The sequence below is a fragment of the Drosophila mauritiana genome, chromosome 2L (genome assembly GCF_004382145.1).
Source record: "Drosophila mauritiana strain mau12 chromosome 2L, ASM438214v1, whole genome shotgun sequence".
In the NCBI taxonomy this organism is placed as follows: Eukaryota; Metazoa; Arthropoda; class Insecta; order Diptera; family Drosophilidae; genus Drosophila; species Drosophila mauritiana.
The window spans coordinates 3366874-3384241 of NC_046667.1; the positions used below are offsets into that span (position 1 = coordinate 3366874).

General features: G+C 41.5%; 1 protein-coding gene across 1 annotated transcript; it reads left to right on the forward strand.

Moving 5' to 3' along the window:
- Window positions 1–14576: 14576 nt before the first annotated feature.
- On the forward strand, window positions 14577–16133 carry LOC117136792 (lipase 3). Its single transcript, XM_033297851.1, has 3 exons — window positions 14577–14740; window positions 14931–15671; window positions 15741–16133. Exons 1-3 carry the CDS (start codon window positions 14636–14638, stop codon window positions 16131–16133), a joined length of 1239 nt encoding a protein of 412 aa, XP_033153742.1. The 5' UTR covers window positions 14577–14635.
- The last annotated feature ends 1235 nt before the right edge of the window (window positions 16134–17368 follow it).

Consider the following 17368-nt stretch of genomic DNA (forward strand, 5'->3'; position numbering starts at 1 on the left):
TCATTAGTGAACAAAATTGCTTAGCTTCGCAAGAATGCCACACTTTTCACTTTAAGTTTCCAAACGAACTGTGGCATTTAAAAAGGCACACACACACACATATTTGCATATGGAAATCATTTCTTGTTCAATTTCATATGCAAAATGCGAATTTTCGGTGGCCAGGACCAAAATGAAATTTGTCCAACGCATTGATGGTTGGCCAAAACGCCGGCCTCAAACCAATTTATCACGAACGCAATTAACTAACATTCTGCATGAGCTTTGACCGCATATTTGGGGGGCTTCGATTTCATTTGTGGCCCGGACAGGAAAATTAATTGTGTTCCAGGAACTTGGCCAACCGAATTCGAATTCAGCCCAATTCGCATAGTACATTTTAAAGCACCGACATTTGGCCAAGTAATACAAACGCAAAGTAAAAACACTGAAAAGCACTGAGTGCGTGACCTTTTTCCCCTGTTTATCTTTTAGATTTATTTTACTCTACTATTCTTAGAGGACTTTGGGGTATATTGCCACTCTGTTTAGCTATGTTTATCTACTATTTAATTTATATGCGAAATAAAACAGCTTATATGTGTTTACTTTTAGATAGCAATGCATATAAATGCCTACACTTTTATTTGTTTAGCCATTCTGAGACAGTTTTCCTTTTATGTTAACCATATTAACGATTTTTTCCTTTGATAGATTTCAGCCAAATGCTCTTTGCCACCCACTGGATTGGCACTTGAGAGGCGGCTAACTCAAACACGTAGACGGTAAACGATCCTGGCCGCATATTATATGGCCAGGCAAGGACATCCATTTCATCCGCGTGTCTGTGTGGGTGCGTGAGCAAGGCAAACAAATAAAATTGGCGGAGCCAGGAGCTCAGGGTTCAAGGACATCTCTGCAATTGTTTTGGGCCTCTCTATTCGTGTTTGCCACGTGCATAATTTGCGGTCAAAACATGATGCAAAAACACGGGATTGCGTGCGATGGGTATGGATAGGATATCGCCAAGGATTCCTGCAAGTAAAGTGAGCTTGGAGGAGCCTGCGGCCCACAGGACGAACCCATACCAGCTGCCAGGGTCATTATTTAAGACCTGACCCAAGTGGTTAGGAGCTGGGAAAATGGAGTCCACACAATGCCAAAGTCACGTAGAAAGTAAAACACAAAAATGAGAGTGAGGGGCTTGTCCTTTGCGGTGGAAGCCCAACCAACCAACGTATCTCGTACTAAGATTGCCCTACTTTCACCGATATTTTTGCATTTCCATAAATATGCTGACCTAATTCTCGGAAATCGTGGCTAAACTAAAGCCATATTTTACCAATGGGCAGAGGCAATGCCAGGCACAGAATATGAGCATTTAAAGTTAAAAAGGAATGTTTCTTACCTGTTTAAGTTGTGAATAATATTTTAAAATCATAATCAATGTTTTTGTACAAAGGTAATAGTGAATTCCCACGTGAAATTAATAAACCTGAAATGCAATTAATGCCAATAGATACAACTGAATTGGCCTGACAACTTTAGCCAACTACAATGTAATCGAATGCCGAACCAATTTATAAATATTATTTATTTTCCTTATTGCCTTGGCTACTTCACGTCCGTCTGTGACACAAATCGCATTTTGTCTGGGCATAAGTAAGGCAATAAATCAGAGGAATACAATACATCACCTGCGAGCCAACGTGCCACGCCCACCCCAGCCTGCCCACATTCTTGGGCGGATTTTGGAAAAGGAGCAAAAATGTGCTCATAAATTATGGCAGCTTTGTTCGCCGTAGGAATATGACATATTTTCGACTTGGACTTTGACACTGACCAGGGATTTCGTTTCAGGTCGAATTTATTAGCTGCACATTTCGCCTTTGTTAACCAAATAAATTAATTAAAGTTCAATTTGGCTTGTCAAAAAAACGAATTTGATATTTTGTAAGAATTCCCTTTCTATCAGTCAGCTTTGTGGCGCCATTTTCATAGTTGGCTGAAAATCAAAGGGAAGCCAATCAACTTAGTACCAAAGTTGCTAAAGCGAATAGTGCAGGAATGCCACGAAGAAATTGTGAATAAATCGGTACGAAAATATTTGTAAGTTAATGTGTATATTTAATATATACGAAATTTTCCCCCGACTTTACTTGGGGGCAATAAATTTGCAGCACATCGGCCGAAGTCTTAAATCTTTCCACGTCTTATTAAGCCATAAAAATATTTTTAGGTGCGAATGCATCGCCGAGCGTATGTTACACGAACTCTTAAAAAAATAATTTAAAATTGGGCTTTATGCTCCAGCCACGCTGCACTTCTTCAAAGCTTTCAGCTACTTAAGCCGAAAGGCGGAAATTTTTATATACATTTTTAGAGCGCCTTTCCAGCGAAATAAGGATAAATAGCCACTTGAGCGGGCGTGAGGATCCTTCGGCTGGCACTCGAGCATCCTTTGGCTAGTTTCTTTTCGGGCAAAGCGCCGCTGTATTCGAAATGATTTGCTTCGCTTAAATTTCTGCTTAGAATGCACGTGGAAAACAATAAATCCTGGCTACAACCATACACACACACATGTGGAAACTCCCAGCGTACGTGATAACCGTGAAAGTAATGCACTAAAAATGCGGCTAAACGAAGCCGGAGATGAAAAGCGGGGTGGATGGGAGGTAAGGGGGATACTCAGAAGAAAGGGGATTCCCCAGCCAAACGCTATCTCAAGCGCAAACAAAAGTTGGCGGAACAAAATGCAAACATTTTCGCTCGTTTTTCGCTTTTCTTTGGCATTTTGTTAGCACGCGGGCGCCCAAAAGAAAATCCTGGCTGGGAGTTGGGGTCGGAAAATTGGGTGTATATTTGCACTGCCCGCTGGCATTCGCTTGCGGTCTGCTTCACACATTTACCTATCGCGTGTTTTTCCACTCCTTTTCCCAGCGAGCTGCTGTGTTTTTATTCAAATTCGCTGCATTTTTATGACGGCAAATAAGTTTTTGTTTAAAAAAAATAGAGCACAAATGATAAGAAAGTGTTGCATTAATTATGGCCATAAATATTACAACCCTTTATAACAGTTAGCTATATAATTAATTACGCTTACAAATAGTTTGGCATTTACTTTTGTTCAAATATTTTAGTTGATTTATTTTGCATTTGCAAATTGTATTATGTGACTGGAATTCTTAGAAAATTTATTTTAAATTAAATCCCAGCACATTTCTCCCACTCACAAAGACTCTTCAATGGACATGGACCCAGCTGGAAATTAAGTTCCGGTTCTGAAATTTCAGCCAGTTGACCCAAAACAAACCCAAAGGTAAATTTACTTATCACACTTAAAACGCATTGCCTTTGAATGAGAAACGACTGTGGGAGTTGGGAAATTGGGAAAATTCTGGCAATTCACTTATCCACAGGCAGGGGCCACGCATTGCACCTCCCTTAGTCCCCGATCCCCGATCCCCGATCCTCGCCAGCATTCCGCATCCGGCGCACACACATTTGGCTGTCCTCCTGCAGTATCCAATTGCAAGCAATTTCTATTGCCCCACTATAGACCCCTTGTCCTGCTGCTCCTACGCCACGCCTCCCCACTTTCTACGCCCCTTCTCCAGTGACCCAATTTCTCACGTTTGGCTTTCATGTTTTCTGCAACCTCTAGCCCATTACCACTGAAGGGTGTGTGCGTGTGCACTGAGAGAAATGCCAGGTTTATATAGTTGTAAGCATTTGCTTGAAACGATTTCAAATACTTATAATTCAAAATCTCGATTAATAAAATAATAAATAAAATTTTAAATTAATAAAATTTAATATAAATTTTCTCAAACACCATTATTTATGTTTTAAATGTTAGATGTTCTCACCACTTTGAGTATTGAAAGTATTTTGAAATCACCTAATACAAGTATAACCTCTTTTTTCTCCCAGTGCACCACTAGAAACCAGCTGCCTGCCCCGCCCCCTGCCCGCCCCCTTCATTCAAGCCTTGCTTGTGGCCTGTGTTACATTTAACGACTTTCGAGTTCAAATTGTACAAAATTTACGACGAGCGGCTATCTTCACACTCACTCCCGAAAATTGCTTTTCCCTTTTCCCTGACCATTTCCCGCCCGTTGTTGTTGTTTTTGTTTCTCCACTGGCTTTTCCACCGCCGCTGCTTCGTTGTTGCTTTTTGCTGCCGTTAATTGAGGCGCAAAGTGAACGTGGAAAAGGGGGCGTGGCTCTGGGCGAAGTGGAGTGGGGTGGGGGCAAATCATTTTGGGGGCAATCGGCATGAACAATCATTGCGCGGCAGGCATTTAATTCAATTGGCAACAGCAGAGCCATAATTAATTTCGGCTTTTGATAAATCATATCAACGACCATAGCAATAATCAGCATTATAACAATAATCAAAACGATAATGGCAGCTCTAATTATTTGAAAAGCATTGCACTCAAAACACTTGTAGTTAATTGCAGTGATTTGGCCAAACTTAATGTTAAATTTAAAATAATATGTGTTGAAATATAGAAATACAAAATGTTATATCCAGATATCTAGATTTGCTTATGTTATTCTTTAAAATTAAAAAACCAATGTAAATAAATACAAATTTCAAGCATCTGTCATGGAATCATTTCATTAAAATAGCACGTTTATATATATTTTAATAACAATTGCTCTTCGCACACAAACAGCTTAAAATTCATTTAGCTGTTGATTATTTGCCCACAAAACCCGTTTCGATTGATGGCATTCCGCACTTTATTTCAATCTTCTCCCTCACCTTTCCAGCCGACCAAGTTTTGTAATAACAATCCCAGTGACCTCAAAAATAAAAAAACATTCAATGCCATGCAGACTGAATGCTCCACTGCATTTTGTTGCCTGATAACAATTCGCCTCGGTTACCTGTGTGTTTGCACTGGTAATTGCAGCACGTTGCTGCAACCGATTTGCCGGACAAAAGGCTTATGAAAAGCCGCAGTCTGAGCCGCCGACTTCGAACTTCAGCCAACAAAGGAGGCCCATAAAGTTGCCGGCTTCTTTCATTTGGCGGCCTTTTTAGCCCTCAAGTTCATTGCGGCCATCTGTCCATCCAGCGAATGCATATTGACCAAAAGAGCTCGAAACTTAGAAAAAGTATATGAAATTAAACATATATATTATTAAACATATATATTTAACATATTATATTAACAAGTAGTGCGCAATTCACCCCACCAACTAGTATAAACTTTAATACTTTAGACTTACATATATTTTATAATAGCTACCTGATTTGTAAGTGCCTAATCCACTGTGCAAAGTTTAAATGAGGTCCCAGCTGAGCGTGGACTTTGCTATTTCTTTTTTGGGTCCGCTTTTCCAACAGTTTTTCCTCAACTTTATCTCTGGCTTTTAGTTTTCGCTTTTCTCGCTGCTGGCATGGTTAGAAGGCGGTTGCTTCGTTTGCGCAATCTGGTGTCGGTCGTCAAGGTCGTCAAAGAAGCAGTGGCCAAAATGGCAGAAGCGAAAAAGCCAAGCACATCTCACTACGTAATTCAAAAGCGTCACCAGCACCGGGCGACCAACCAAGTTGGCCAAGACTCACTTGAGGCGCATACAACGAGCTGGGCCAATTGCATAAGGCGCGCGTGCAAACACGATTTGGCGTTGTGGCCACCTTTTCCTCTCACCACCCGGCTAAGATCTTCTTCATCTGCTCCGAGCCAACTCAAATGCAGTCCGTTTATGCGTGGCAAAAGTCGTGAACACTTGGAATAATGTCTAACTTGTCAGGTAGATTAAGTTCCCTTGGTAGTGAGTTAAAAGAAACATGTGTCTCGACATGGTTATGATTTGTTCTCGAATTGCACACCGCATAAACATTGCTCATGCCACTTTAATATTCATATCGCAGGCCAAAAACATTCGTGCGAGCATAAATCATCAACAACTATGCTTGTCGCCTGCAGATGTGTTTCAACCTTTTTTGTATTGAATATAAAGTGCAATAGCTCAAACAAAAGCAGAAATAAGACAATGGCTAAGCTGCAAAGCAGTAATGTGAGTCAGCAAATGCAAAATCCACAGAAGTTGAGAACATTTTCGTTTATCAACAGGATTCGTTTAAATATGTACGTACAGGACTTTTTGGCCCAACTCCCAGGAAATTATTAAATGAGAAATCTTTGAAAAGGATATGAAACTTAATTAACTTTTCAGGTAGAACATTTAAAAAAGGACAATATGTTTTTTTTTTCTAAACCCTGTTCATCCGTTATTTCCGAAAGCCAGCTAGCAGTTTTTGTTAGCAATTTTCTGTTAAAGGGCGCAAACAAAGAGAAAAGGTATATTTTTGCCTCTTTTTAGCAAATCCAACAAGCACTTTAATCAAAGCCAAACAAAAAAGTCTCTTGGCTTTGTTCCACCTTTTCCGCAGCGAAACAGAGAAACCTCCACGGGGCTTAGAAAAACAAAAACAGCGCAATAATAAAGCGAAAAAATGGCAATAAAAAATTGTCAACTTCTGGCCAGCTGAACGCGGTCTATTCCCCAGAGGGCCAACAACGCCACGGAATTTAATTTGAGTGCACCGCGTACAACTTCACCTTTTTTTGTATATATTTTGTACCTGCGGCTGGTCGAGTATAAGAATAAACCCAAATGGATTATGACTGGGCACCGAGCCAAAGGCATTGAACCCCGGGTAAAAAATTGCATTGACAGTGGATTTTAAAGGAGATAAGTAAGTTAAGCTACTGAATATTAAATACAGTGAAAATAGGATACCTTTCAGAAGTAACATGGGTTGTGCGCCTAGAAGTCTGCAGCACATATACTACAATTATACAACACTTTCACCGGATATTTCAATTACTTGACAGCAAGTATTCATTAAGCACTTTGCCAAAAATATATGTCAGTTTAATGAAACCCAAGTGTCGTTAGCAGTTTAGTGGGCGCTATGCCCCCATCAATTAAATTGCAGTTTGCGCCATCGGTAATCAACAATTAAAATTCACTCAATGGGGCGATGCCAACGAGGTTCAAAAGCCAGAAATCGCATGATTTACGGCCATTGTACGATTGTAATGATAATAACGCTGTCATTATGAATTTAATGACTTACAAATGAAAGTGTTTCTACGGCGTCTGCAGCCCAAGGCCATTTGAAAAGGTCTCGTTCGCGATTTTATCACTCTATTATTATTTATTTCCCTGCTCGGCATCTTTATCCGCCGACAACTCGGTTGGCGATTTCCTGAATTATTATGCATATTTTATAATGCCAGTGTTCGAAGTGGGTTTATATTTTTCTTTGTTGTAATTTCACCCAAATAAGCCGTGGCCGAAAATGAAAGAAACAAACTGGGCTATAATAAATAATAACAGAGTGCCAATGTTACAAACAATATTTATTTCCATGCAAACATTACATAATTAACATACCTAATTGAATATTTAAGCATTTCGCATTGGCAAATTTATCTCGCAAATTATTTAGTTTATACACTTTATAAATACAAACTATAAGCGACTGTTAGCTCATTAGTTTGCCAGAAGCTAAATGCATTGTTAAATATTTAAATTGGATAAAACAAGGAATTTCACAAAACAATTTGCTGTTTAGCGTTAGTGAGCGATTTCACAATGGGTGTTTATTTGATTTGATTACGGGTTATTCACGGATTTTTGGAAAGAGAGTTTATTAACCTGCTGCAATTTGTACTTACCAAAGGTCGTCTAACTTTAGGCCAAGTTAATCTAGCCCTAGAATACGTTTTTTTTTATATCAGTGACAGGGATCCGAATAATTATGACGCAGCATTAACCCGGCGGCTATCTTAATTTCGATCATTATTAGACTGGAGTTTCTTGAGCCCAACTTTTCCCTCGTTACCTTTTCTTTTGATTTTCTTGACCTCTGCCCGCCCTTTTTATAACATTTTTCCTTGTTCCCTACGCCTCGCTAATTTCATATTAAAATCAATAACCTCGCGGCTCCGAAAGAACGCAGTGTTTTCAAAATCATCTAAAATGCAGCAAACTGGTTGGCTTTTCTTTCGACACTTCTGAGCCAAGTCCAGCCATTTTACCATTTTAATATTCGACTCCGCTGGAAATGCTCGTTCTGTGTGCACTCTCCTCCTCATTCAGTATTCATTAAATATTCCCATCGACTGCACACTACACAGTGTGCCCTCACAGAAGGTAGTTCGACTATAAAAGCCACTTTGTATCACCTACTTTTTTAAAGTACTTATTTAAAAAAGAAAATAATTAACATAGTTAACAGAAATAGCTTTGCTTTGAATTGTGTTTTAACTTCAGCAGTTTCTTACAACTTTTTAAGCATTAGTATCTATGATACAGCTTATATATTAAATTAATATGTATATTAGGGTATTTAAATGTAGTACTATTATCTCTCCACTTTGATTTCTATTTATTTTGTTGTACATTTAGTTCTTTCTTTCTGTTTCTCCCCGCTCTCTTGTGTGTGGTGTTTGGTCATTTAGCTTGCCCATTTTATTGTCTTTTCCAGAGGTGGGTACAATCAACTTTCGGGTTTCTTCTGGTTCTTCTGGCCAGCAGTCGATACCCATCCCCATTTTCATACCTCCGGGGGTTCCACACACATACCCACACACTCACACATTGTTGAGCTGAAACAAAATGCATATTGAATTTGAATTTGATTAGAAATGTCGGTCGACACACATTTTGGCATTGTTAATTTATGCAGTTGGCATCAGCGGTCGCCAGCTGATTGGCTTCCAGGTGGGTGGAGCTGCTGGCCGGCGAAAGGGGTACACCTTTAAATGGAGTAATTACCGCTGAAAGGTAGCGGAGGGCCACACAACCCCCACACCCTCTGCCATCCACCAAACACATACCTCACTCGCAATTCGCACAAGAAATGGGTGAATGGCTAGAATGGCGGTGGCCAAGAGTGAGTGGCGATTGAAGTGCGGGTGTCGCCTGTGTCTGTTTGCGTGCACTGGGAAAAAAGGGTGATATACATACTTTTATAAATATTTATTGATTGAAAAGTGATATCTTAGAGTAGGCAACAGGACATATCGCCAGATATCTAGATTTAGACAGATTGAAGTACAAATAAACTGCTTAGAACCTTCGAAGTAGATCCAAAGTAATTTCTGGATTTTTCTGCGAGTGTAGCACCGGCTAAACGTGTCCGACATGAGCCAAACCCGTGCGGCCGAAGCATCGCAAGTGCCAAAGTAAGCGCCCTGCCCAGTTGGAAGCCCTGAGCCCCTCCGCTCCCCTCTCCCACCCCCTGCAATCATACTTGCCATAGAGCCCCATTCGCAACGCTCGAGTTAAGTCGGTCGGTCGGTCGGTAAATTACAATGCGAAACTCTTTTGCCCAGCCGGGCATATCAACAGTTGGCTCCCCCAACTCATCAGAGCCAACCGATCCGAACCGAACCGACTTCTGGCGTTTTATAACACCCTGCGGATCTACGAAAAAAAAAATAATGCCATTGTCTAACTTGGTAACTATATAACCTGGCTATTATGTTTCCATTGACAACTCGATCCAGGGATAATCACTGCATTGTGGAATTGCTTTCGCCAGCCGTAAATTACTCAATTGAAATCAATTTCGCAGCCAGTCGGCTGTTTATTTATAATTTTCGATTGTTTACTTAATAGATTTTCACTGTCATCCCATTTTTACCCATCCAGTTGCGAAGCATTATTTTCGTTTGTCAACTGATTCCGTTCACTGTCACTTTTAATTAAGCACTCTGGCGCAACAGCTGAAAAGTTATTTAACGGCGATATCCTTGTCACTCTCCGCCGATTATCCTTTTAATGCTGTAATTTCAGCATGCATTTATTTATCCTTAATGGATTGTGCATGTCTGCCGTCTTGCCACTCTTATACCCGCCGACGAGACCGTTATTCCCGTATAAGAGTTCGCTGAGCTTCTTGGTGTAAGCCAACTTGTTCGATGTTAAGCTGAATTAAGTGGCTTTACCAACTAAAATTGCTGTTAGTTCGTCAGCAAATTTATTTAAATATATATAACATCATTTTAACCACTTTTCTGGTAATTTGTTGTCCCTTAAAGTTCATATTATCTTCATAGTTCTTACACAAAAGTCTAAAGTTTTAAAACAAAATTCTACTATTATTAATTCTTTGCGATTTATGTTTCAATAAAAATATAGTCTCTCTGGTTTGTTCAGCTCCTCAGCTCAGAAATAATGGCACTTATTCCGCTTCCGTCATTACGGCCATAAAACTCACAGGCACTCGACCAACAATTAGTGAGTGTTTGCAAATTGCTCAACACTGGTTCAACATCTTGAGGTGCCAAGAAGTTTGAGTTTTGCGAAAGTCAGCCAAGCTGAAGCAACCATCATCTGCACTGAAAGAAATGAGTTTCAGTTCGTGATTAAATAGTTTTTATATAAATTAGGCAATTTGTGTATGAAATGTAAATTCCAAGCCTTTCGTATTAACTATTTGGAATGACTAAAAGGATTTTAAGTGTAGAATATTTTTTGAGTGCACTTTACCACTCAAAATGCGATGCATGAGCTGCGCTTCCCGTTAATGAGCAGATGAGACGAGAGTTGGCCAAGAAGCGGATTCGAGATTGCAGATTATTAAAAATCAGCAGCAAAAACCGAATGAAAAACCCAACACGAAAGTGATACATTTCCCAGCTGCGTTTTTCGCTCAAACCGTTTACGGGGGGCACACTGAAAACGCCAGCGTACGTTGCAATAATTAAAAGTTGGTTAAAATATACTGGCCAAGGGGGATGGGGGGAGTGGGGGTACTGGCTGGCGGGTACAATGCATCATCGTGTTGATGTTGCGATGCGAAACAACCGCACCTAATTGGTTTTGCATGAGTTAGTTGCTGCTGTTTATGCAGCGGTGGGCGTAAGGGCGCTGGGGGCGTGGCGCGAGTTGCAAACACAGCGGTGGCATAAGTGGCAAAAACCAACAAAATATAGCATCGACCACTTCGAGCTGTGCCAATTGTTTCTAAACTGGGCTCACAGGCTAAACTAAACCAAAAAAAACGCGAAGTTGATAGCAGTGAAAGGATGATATCCTTGATGGATTTCCAATCTTACATAATATCAACATAATCAGATCGTATTCAATCAGAAAACAGAATTCGAGCGTATACAAATAGAGCATGTATTTCAAGCCAACAATGCCATATCATGATTTTGGCCACCTGTCCGTACCTCCCCCGCTAATGTTGTGACATAATTAAAGCCCGACACATGTTTGGCTTGCCTTTCCGCACGGTGGTCACCTGTCCATTTGTCCATCCGTTCACCTGTCCCGCTGTCCACCTGTCCACCGCTGACGACAGGTCACGACACCTCGTGGGGTGCTGCTGGTGATGGACAATCGGGTTTGCCGGAGTATGCACATTTAAAATGCAATTTAATGTATGCAAGTATTTACATACCATGCATCTATAGGCAGCTATGGAAAATCAATCTCTAAAATGGAATGGATGAAACCAAAAAATAAATACTTTTCACTTGCAATTTATTCTTTCAACGCGTGCCAAAGTGCTGGAGATTTCCTTCCTTCCTGTTGGATTTTTGAATTTATGTGTCCCAACAGCTCTACTCTGCGATAATAGCACTTTTAAGATACTGATTCTTCGAAATAAACTGATTTAATATCCTTAAAAAAAGATAGTTTAGTTAAGTGTTCACATATTTGAAATTGTTTCTAAGACTTCTCAACTACTTTTTTTTATTTTCTTTAAAGTAGGTTGTATTTTATTTGGAATATTCATATTTTACTAACATAAAATATCAATCAATCCAGATTTGAATAGTTTGTACCGTTCAGTTTAAGCTGCAAGAGTATATAATAAAACTGCTTTACGAAAGCAGACTTTCTGTCCGTTCTACCGCACATATTTATTTTTCATTCACACGCTCGCTCATATAGATACATTTTAATATTTTCCTCCTGCGATGAGGTTCCAGGACGAAGATGTGGATGAGCCGGCGAGGCAACAGCCATATTTCACAATTTATTGTGCTTGTCAATTGCAAGCAGGCAGCAAAAAAAAAATGCAGCATGCAGCATGCAAAATGCATACTCGCACTAGTTTTTGAATAGCAGGAGTTTAGGGGAAGTCGGTGGAATTATTCTAGTGGAAATATTGCATTTTGATATCTCGCATGCAACTTGATGCAATCATCATCGCTGCAGCTGCAAGTGGCTTGCATTGTGACTGCTTTCCTTTGGCCACTGGATCGTAATATTTGATGTTCAAAGCTTTGCTATTATAAATGAAAATATTCAGATCAATAAAATTTAGTTGAATTAACGTATTCAATTGAAATGGTAGCTCAAATTAGTGCTCTATTGATATTCAAACGGAAATAATCCAACAAAACAAATCAATTTTCAGGTTCAGCGGATTGCCAATGTCCATATCTATTACCATCTACTATTTTATTTTGCAAAAACTCCATCCATTGTTTATATCTGCAGATGAGTATTGCATAATCGCGGACAAAAGTTTGTAAGTCTATGTGCAAACTTGACATTCAACTTAGCCCTGAACTCTGAAGATACAAAAAAATGCACGTTAAGATACAAGTAAAAATGCTAAGGGCTTCGGCTCGGCAGATGTGTTGCAAGTGGCCTTTTGACTTGGCCATTAACGCAAACTTGACACATCGATGACAACGTTGTTATAGCCATCGTTATTGTTTTTCGCTAGCCACGTCGTCTGTCACCTAACACTTGGCTAAATCGCTGGATATATATATATATACTATATATGTATGTATCTGTGGGTGGATGAAAGTGGCGCAGCGTAACTTCAGATTTTAGATAAGTCACGATGTGGCTGAGGATGGCAAATGGTTTTGGGCCCAGAGACGAAATGCTTTATGCAATCGAAATGCATTTTGGCAGACAGTCGGTGCTCATCAGGCAGCCAATTAAGTTGTTTAATTGAATTGCAAGTAGAGAGTGGAAAGTGCCGAGCAAACCGAACGCAAACCGAGATGCAGAAGACGCCACAAAACCATTTGGCAAACGAGCTGGAAAAGGCAACGAATAATTGTGCAGCACTTCTATGCGGCAGTTATCTAAACAAAATAAAAAAACATGCATTTTTTTCTGTAAGTGTGCCACATCCCTTGCTCTGAAAATCGAACTTTAAGGCCGTTAAAGCTGCAGAACTCAATTGAATGTGGTTTGTATGCCACAGAACTGTGGAGTAATGAAATATTGTCTTGTTTTTAATTTTTTAATTATATTTTTAACTTTTTTATAGCTGCTATATATTTGGGTTGTCGCGAAATGTACTTTTCGTTCCGCTGCAGGGGCTTAAAGAAAAAGCCCCTTGCACTTCACGTAATTTCAATGAACCGCATTTACGTTTGGCTCGGTTTATCGCTCCTTCCTTTGAATTTCCGACGGCGCCAACTTTGCCGTGACAATGCACAACTCGTATACACACATATCACCCGTAGACAGGGCCAGCAAAGAATCCTGCACTGAAAGAAATGCAAGCGCACTTGGAGGTTCTTAAGCGAAGATGTTTGAGGTATTAAGAACAGCAGTGCAGTTGAAAAAGTCAATTTTTTAGCATCTTTGGCAGATTGATTTGGGTTTCAAGTGCTTACCCCTATTTTCTACCCCTTTTTTTGCTCAGTGTAAAAAGACTTTGAGCAGGCAGCTCGTGCAGAACGACCGTCATCGATGCTCGCAATTTGTGGCTTTCGCCACGCTTAATGCCAATCTCGGTGGCTCCACCCCATCGCCCCCCATCATCACCCATTTGCTCCCCATGGAAAGTGCCACCCACTGTACCGCCCCCACTCGTCATCCCCCCTGCCAACCCCACAGCCCCCGCAGCCATTCAGCTATCTGCCGCATTACAATTCACTGACATAATGCAAAAATCGCAGCAAGTCAGGCGCAACTCGTTGATAGGCGTGTTCTGCAATTTCAGTCTGATTGGGAAAGGATGAAAAGGTGGAAGGGGAGGAAGGGGTGGATGGGGTGGTAGTGGTGGATGGGGTGAGGCATTGTATTGTGGCATAAAAGGATTCAAGGAATTCGCCGAGTGGTGAACAGGCTAATTAATGTTTGCGTGCCCAAAAATCATGGTTACTTTTCAGTTTGAGGTTGAGCTAAAGTTAAGTTTAATAGTGCACTTTAAGTATATGTTTATATTTATAAACACTAATATTCCAGCTTTTTATGAGGCAAAGTAAGCAAACAGGTTAGGCGAATTTATTAGATGTTTAAATTTAACGCCTCTAAAAAAATGATTATATTATATGATACCACTTGGGAACCTGTGGTGCTCTGTTAATTGTTTAAATTTTACTCTAGTCTTACCCACCCTCGAGTACCCAGTAATTGCATTAGGTTTATTGCTTTTAAGGGCTATAAAATAATTAAACTCAACCCCCTTGGGCGAGCATATCGATTTGCGATAATCGCCTTGAACAAGCCAAATGGACAGCGAACAGTATATAAATCTTGGAATCTTGGATTTACGCGGCGCTTTTCTGGTATCAAGGAAACACTAATAAATAGCCCCACTCCAGATTAGATTCAACTAAACTTGAGCCATAGCTATTTGCGCACGCACTTAGTCGCACGACCGTCCTCGCAGCCAAAAGTTCAGCCAGAAATGCTGGCCAAAGTGCTCACTATCTTGGCCATCGTGGCTTCAGCAGGAGCTGCTGACGACTTTGATCCTTTCATAGATATACCCTTCAAACGGCTCAAGACTTCGGTGGGTTAACATCATTGAATTGGACATCTAACTAAGTTTTAAAGATATTTAAGCCCAGTTACGTAACTTGATGTCGCCATCAATTTAAAGTAAAACACATACAGCATGAGAAGTGCATACTGAAATTTAAACCAATGCTTAAATTGCACACCCATTTAGAGCCGCGATTCAAGTTGGATTTTCATTGCAGGCGGAGCGCATTGCGGAGCACGGCTACCCGGCCGAATCGCATTTTGTGGAGACCCCGGACGGCTATGTGCTGAATGTGTTCCGCATTCCCCACTCCCCCAAGCTGAATGGCAATGGCAACGAGGGGGAGTCGGAGGCACCGCGCCCGGTGGTGCTCATCATGCACGGGCTGTTCAGCTGCTCGGATTGCTTCCTGCTCAATGGGCCGGAGGATGCGCTGCCGTACAACTACGCAGATGCCGGCTACGATGTCTGGCTGGGCAACGCCCGTGGCAACATCTATTCGAGGAACAACACCTGGCTGGACGTGAAGCATCCGTACTTCTGGAAGTTCAGCTGGCACGAGATTGGCTCCATCGATCTGCCCGCCACGATTGACTACATCCTGGCTGAGACGGGTCAGCAGTCGCTGCACTACGTCGGCCACTCCCAGGGATGCACTTCCTTCTTCGTAATGGGCTCCTACCGGCCGGAGTACAATGCCAAGATCAAGACGGCGCACATGCTCGCTCCGCCCGTCTACATGGGCAACACCACGGAGGGTCTCATCGTGAGCACAGCTCCGCTGTTTGGTCACCATGGCATTGGCTCCACGCTGCTGGAAAACCAGGTTTTGTTGCCCCAGAATGCGTTCATCCAGCGAATACTGGACACCACCTGCAGCAATCAGCCGATCATGCTTAGCTACTGCAAAACCTTGGCCATCCTCTGGGGAGGTCCCGAAATCGGCAACCTTAACCAGGTGAGTGATGGAGTTCCCATGGAGCTCTCGAAGCAGATATCCACTTTATATGAATCCAACCAATTCCAGACTCTGCTCCCGCAAATTGCGGAAACCCATCCTGCTGGAGTCTCCTCAAACCAAGCCATTCACTACATACAGTCCTTCGCCTCCAACGATTTCCGTCTGTACGATTGGGGCACCAAGAGGAACCTGGAATACTACGGCGTGCCAGAGCCTCCGGCATATGATCTCACCAAGATCACCTCCGAGCTGTACTTGTACTATGGCTTGGCGGATGGATCGGCGAACAAGCAGGACATCTCCCGACTGCCCGATCTTCTGCCCAATTTGGCACTGCTTCACGAGGTGCCCGATCCCACATGGGGTCACTTGGACTTTATCTTCGCCACGGACGTCAAGAGGGTAATAAACGATTTGGTTTTGGATTACAGTAAGGCCTACGATGCGGGGGAGAATTGAGTAACCATTTATGACCATATGATAAGAGCAAAATAAATGTTTGTTCCAATTTAAGGATTAGTGAACTTGTGAGAAACTTTTGGCCAGAATGACAAACGCGCAGAGCTAATTACCAGTTAACAAGTGTCTGCTGGTCTGGTTGTCTCGTTTTTAGCCCCGTCTGGCTGCTTCTAACTTGGCCGTGGTCACGCCTCTGCGATGTACAACTTTTTCCCTCCGGCTTGTTGACAAACATTATCGCTGGCTGGATATCGTGGCTAGCTGGTTCCATCTCCACTTACGTAACCCTTTCCGACTCCTCCCCAAATGACCGTAATTAGCACTGGGGTCTCCGCGAGTTGGTCTGCTTGGCGGTTTAGTTGGGGCCACTTGCAAATATGCTTATAATGATGATTTATGTGGTTAAGTGGGCGTTTATCACTCGGTCGGAAGGGCGAAAAATGCATTGATGAGGAATGCATTGAAGGAAAGGCAGTTGTTGGGAATTTGGTACATATCTTATGTAAGAAATTGTAAATTCTTAAAAAAGTAGTCATATACTTAATATATTTGAGTAAAGTCTTATTTATAACCTTTATTTATCGCACTTATAATGCGTCTAACTGATTCTAATCAATGAGTTAACAATTTAATCCCTAATCTTGTGCAACTTTTTAATGACTCACATATAAAACTTTTATCAGATAGCTTAAATTTCCTATCGCTTTTGTTATCAGCCTGTTAACTGGTTAGATTTAGGTCCAAACGCGCTTAGCTGGTGAACCACCTGGATAATTAAGTGACTCTGGGTAATGCCCATTCAGTGCTCACTCAGCAGTGCTTCGCACTTCGCCAGGCTTCACTGTAGCCCCTCGCCCGGCGACCGTTTACCATTAAAGCCAGCCCGCTGGCAATTAAACCGCATGCCTTTATTAATCGCAGACCGCTGATGTGGAAGAGGATAATGCCGGTGACGAGGCTCAAGTGCGTCGAGTGGATTCGCGAAAAAGTTTACTGCGCAAGGAAATGGCAGATCATCAAAGGCAACGGGCGAAGGGGAGTGAAATTAATAAAGTGTAAAAGGATTTTGGTCGTAACTAGGGAGGGTGGGGGAAAAGATAAGGCCAGACATCTGGGTGGGTTATAAATCTGGCGGGTTGGCCCGCTCAAAACCTGACCCTATAATCCTTTATTTTCGTTTTCAATTTGTTGGAAAAGGCAAACAGAAAGTGTTAAAAGTATTTCTCATGCGGAAA

Excerpts from the sequence above, each read along its gene's own strand:
- LOC117136792 (XM_033297851.1), top strand. The coding sequence starts at position 14,636 with ATGCTGGCCAAAGTGCTCACTATCTTGGCCATCGTGGCTTCAGCAGGA. Across the intron at positions 14,741-14,930 it reads TCAAACGGCTCAAGACTTCG|GCGGAGCGCATTGCGGAGCA; the intron begins GTGGGTTAACAT and ends TTTTCATTGCAG. Across the intron at positions 15,672-15,740 it reads AAATCGGCAACCTTAACCAG|ACTCTGCTCCCGCAAATTGC; the intron begins GTGAGTGATGGA and ends AACCAATTCCAG.